Genomic DNA, 4,095 nt, shown 5'->3' on the forward strand with positions numbered 1-4,095 from the left:
GCAGCGACCAGTAGATCTTCCTGGAGCATTGAGAGACCATGACTAAGCAACAGATCTCCACAAAGAAGAGCTCTCAATCAACATCGACTTTGAAAAATATGAATCCCTTGAGAAAGGTTCATCGGGGCTTGAACCCGAGACGCAATGAGGAGCGGTGACTGTAAGGGGAAACTTACGCGGCGGAAGATCGGGAGGGTCCGGAGGATCGGGAGGGTCCGGAGGGCCGGGAGAGTCCAGTGGTTCAAACGGATAAAGAGAACGAAATGGGGCAAACTCACGCAGCGTAAGGTCGGGAGGAGGTCTGGATCGGAACGGCGGAGGAGCGAAGGCCATCGAAGTCATGGAGGAGGAGAGGAGCAGCTTCATGGAAAGGGAGGTTGATCGGCGATGCTGCAACGATGAAGATCCATGGAGGCAACTCTCCTCGGGAAGCGGGCCTGGGAGGTTTCTTTACGGCTTCTGTGAACTATCAACAATCAAGTTATCAAAACACTTTCTATCATTTTATTGTAATTATGTTTTCTATGTCAGTTTTGTTAGTATTAGATCATGTCCAATATTCCATTCTATATTTTTGAAAATAAATTAATTTTATAATAGAGTTTGTTCAACTCTAGTTGTATATATTTTATAATAAAAGTAGATTGATTTTTTTTTCTGCCATCTAAGGAGATTTTATTAACAACAGGCCCAAAACCATTACAAGACCAGCCCGAAAAACAGAAACTAAAAATTACAAAGCCCAAAAACCTAAATAAAAGTAAATTGATTAACCAGAAAATGAATTATTCTATTAATACAGTAAACTTATTTCATACTCTATTATCAAATAGAAATAGAATTGTATTGGACATCTTTTACTTTTTTTTTGGTCAACGGACATCTTTTACTTTAAAATCTATTTTACATAGAAAAATAAAATGAGATTGAGGATATTATTATAACAAAAGGAAACAAACAAGCTTGGCTGGATACAAAAGGGAAGATAACCACAAATTTCATTATCCCCTAGAGGTTTGCAATGGTGTAAGATAACCCTACTGTAAACCTCTCCGATTGATAATGAAATTTGCGGAATACGTTTTCCATTCAAAATATACTGATTAGAAACCTGAAACTTTGTGATTAAATTCTTTGTATCAGAAATTCAGAAACTAATCGATAAATAACTCCTAACAACTCAGATGGATCTACATGTGTTAGTATCCTAAATTATTGTAAATTTCATAACATATATACATTTATAAAACATTCCTCGAAAGTCACTTCACATACATCACTTTGTAAAAATTGTTTATTTTCATAGTTTTAGTCTTTTTTACATACATTTAGCACCAATATTCAGTTTAAGATGTTCAATGTAATGTTATTTTCCGTGTCACAATCCAAGCTTTGGGTTCTTCAAGTGCGAGACCAACTTGATTGATCAACAGGATTACTGATGAGTTTAAGCAACTCCATTCTAAGAAATCCACTTCTTGTAAGATGCATAAGATACTTCCCCACTTATTTGATGAGGTAACCACTTTCAGTTTTTTTTTTCATTCAATTCATTTCCTCACATGATTAAATTGGTTGTGTTATTGTTTTTTCAAGACGAATCACATGATTTCTTTTATTCAGTCGACAGAAATAAATGCTTGATTTGAGAGCCTAAACTAGGGGTGAACACTTCGGTTATTTTAGCAGTTCGGTTCAGGTTCGGTTTGGTTAATTCGGTTCTAAAAATTTTCAAGTTGAAGTAAACCATATTTAGTTTAGTTCGTTTCGGTTTGTATTCGGTTCGGTTTGTGTTTTGGTTCGGTTTAATCGAATTTTCTTAGTTTAGTTTTTTTAAAAGAAATCATGTTTTGAAACATCAACACATAGTCATGAAATCACCGTGTTGGTGAAAATAAAAAATAAATTATGTGAACTAAATCCAATATAGAATTAAATCAATAATTTCTTTGTGTTTAAACGTAAAACCAAACATTAAAATATAATTTACTTATTTTAAATTATTATCTTTGAACCTAATATAAATACTATAAGCAATAGGAGTAGCACTTCGGTTATTTTATGGATTCAGTTTCGGTTCGGTTCGGTTAATTCGGTTCTAGAATTTTCCAACTGAAATAAACCATAACTAGTTTGGTTCGGTTTTGACTCGGTTTGGTTCGATAGGTTCGGTTTGCCGGTTCGTTTTTTTTTTTCCACCCCTAGCCTAAACAATATCTAATGTATTGGTATACATTTTCGTAAAGGAAAAGGATCTCAACATTTTACCAAAAAAAAGAACTTCAAGAGGATCATGAGATGGCTACAAGCCTGTAAGGCTGTAACTAATGTTCGAACCAAACACTACGACAACTAATGTTCGAACCAAAGACTACGACATGACATGCTAGAGTATAGTTTTACTTTTGAACTTCAATAATATTTATTCCAATTTCCAATAAGGGAAACATAGAAAACGTAGTTAACACTCGCGTGAATCTCTAGACGCACCACCATCACTGAAGTCACGTGCACAATTAAATTCTCAATAAATGTCGAGGATCTCGATGATCGGACGGTTACAGAGGGGACACGATCCTCGATTCAGCCACACCTCTCGAGAGCACACTCTGCAAAAAGTGTGTCCACATGGGATAAACGCCGCGCCTTTCTTCCTTCCCATGCACACGCAGCACACTGAATCATTCCCTTTAACCGTCGACGACGCCGTTACTCTCTCCGTTTCCTTCCCTTCGACGACAACTCTCTCCGCCGTTTCCTCGAGCAATCTCATTAACGACACTGGTAACGGCGTCGAACTACCAGATGATGCCGTTGGTTCTCTTTGGTAATGATGCCTCTCCGCAGCTAACGCCGTTGCAAGATTCATTCGACCCGTTACATGATCCAACTCGGGAACGAGTCCGGTTTCGAATGGTTCGTCTCTCTCTCTAGCGCGAGTGTTATTGGTTAACCGTAGTCCCCAAGCGGGCCCACAGCATCCGATTCGTTTAAATCCTAGCCGTTCCTTGAGAGTACGTTTCTTTCTCCTGGTGTGATCGTGGCTGTCCATCTGGAGTCGGAGCAAATCGAGGAATGTCGTCGTCTCTGGTGACGCAGGTGTGGCATGAACATGATGGGTTTCAAGACTGAGTTCACTCATTAGTGATTCGGTTAGTCACTTAGATGAAAGATCCAATAGCGAGAGAAAAAGAGAGGGAGATAGAGACTGTTTGGAATTTGTGTATAGCAGGGGTTTAAAAGCTATTCAGCTTCTTCCGTATCGCAATTGGATAATATTATATTCTTACAAAAAATATATTATATTTACTTGATATTAAATATCAGGATATATAAATTCTACAAATAATTTTATGGGAAAAAATTGTCAAAATGATTTAAAATTTGATTTTGGATACAAAATTTGATTTTGAATACAAAATTGTACCATAAATTCAATCAAATGCAAAATTAACCTAAAAGACTAGTGAAATTATAACAACTTTGTTATGACCAAACAAAAAATTTGTATTGGGTTTTATTATTATAACATTCCGCGTGAAAAGACTTCTTTATAATTATAAACATTTCTAAATTTTATAAAAATATTTAAAGTTTTATAAATCTTCTCATACAGCAGATCTTTAAAATAATTTTAAGAAATTATAAAAAATATTTTGATGGAAAAAATTGAAATCATGTAATAATAAATAATTGTAAATGGTGCAAATTTAGTTTTACTAAAATTAAATTATTTTTTTAACATAGATGAGTGAATGTAGATTGAGTCATGATAGTCTTTGGTTTAGGATTTGGTAATATATTATGTAGTATCGTTGATATTTTTAGGGTAAAATTTTGAAATCTTATCATTTTTTTTAATTTGACATATATGTGTTTAGTGACTATCTAATAATTTGATTTAAACACTTTCAAAATATCTTTTAAATTATTGAAGTGTTTTTTGCTTAGTTATTTGATTAATGGTCTGGAAGACTCACATATCGAGCCTAAATTTTAGTAGAATTTTAGTAGAATTTATGGTTTCCGCTTAAATTTTAAAAGAATTTGAGTTTTCCGCCTATATCGAAGTCTTCTAGAAATCTTCCGAACGTC

At 34.8% G+C, this 4,095-nt stretch overlaps 1 protein-coding gene across 1 annotated transcript; it reads right to left on the minus strand.

The window, feature by feature from the left end:
* Positions 1-2,320: 2,320 nt before the first annotated feature.
* On the minus strand, positions 2,321-3,202 carry LOC108846476 (uncharacterized). The gene has a single exon (XM_018619705.2). It carries the CDS (start codon positions 3,140-3,142, stop codon positions 2,525-2,527), a length of 618 nt encoding a protein of 205 aa, XP_018475207.1. The 5' UTR covers positions 3,143-3,202; the 3' UTR covers positions 2,321-2,524.
* Between the last annotated feature and the right edge of the window lie 893 nt (positions 3,203-4,095).

The sequence above is a fragment of the Raphanus sativus genome, chromosome 3, assembly GCF_000801105.2.
Source record: "Raphanus sativus cultivar WK10039 chromosome 3, ASM80110v3, whole genome shotgun sequence".
Taxonomy (NCBI): Eukaryota; Viridiplantae; Streptophyta; class Magnoliopsida; order Brassicales; family Brassicaceae; genus Raphanus; species Raphanus sativus.

Excerpts from the sequence above, each read along its gene's own strand:
- LOC108846476 (XM_018619705.2), bottom strand. The coding sequence starts at position 3,142 with ATGAGTGAACTCAGTCTTGAAACCCATCATGTTCATGCCACACCTGCG.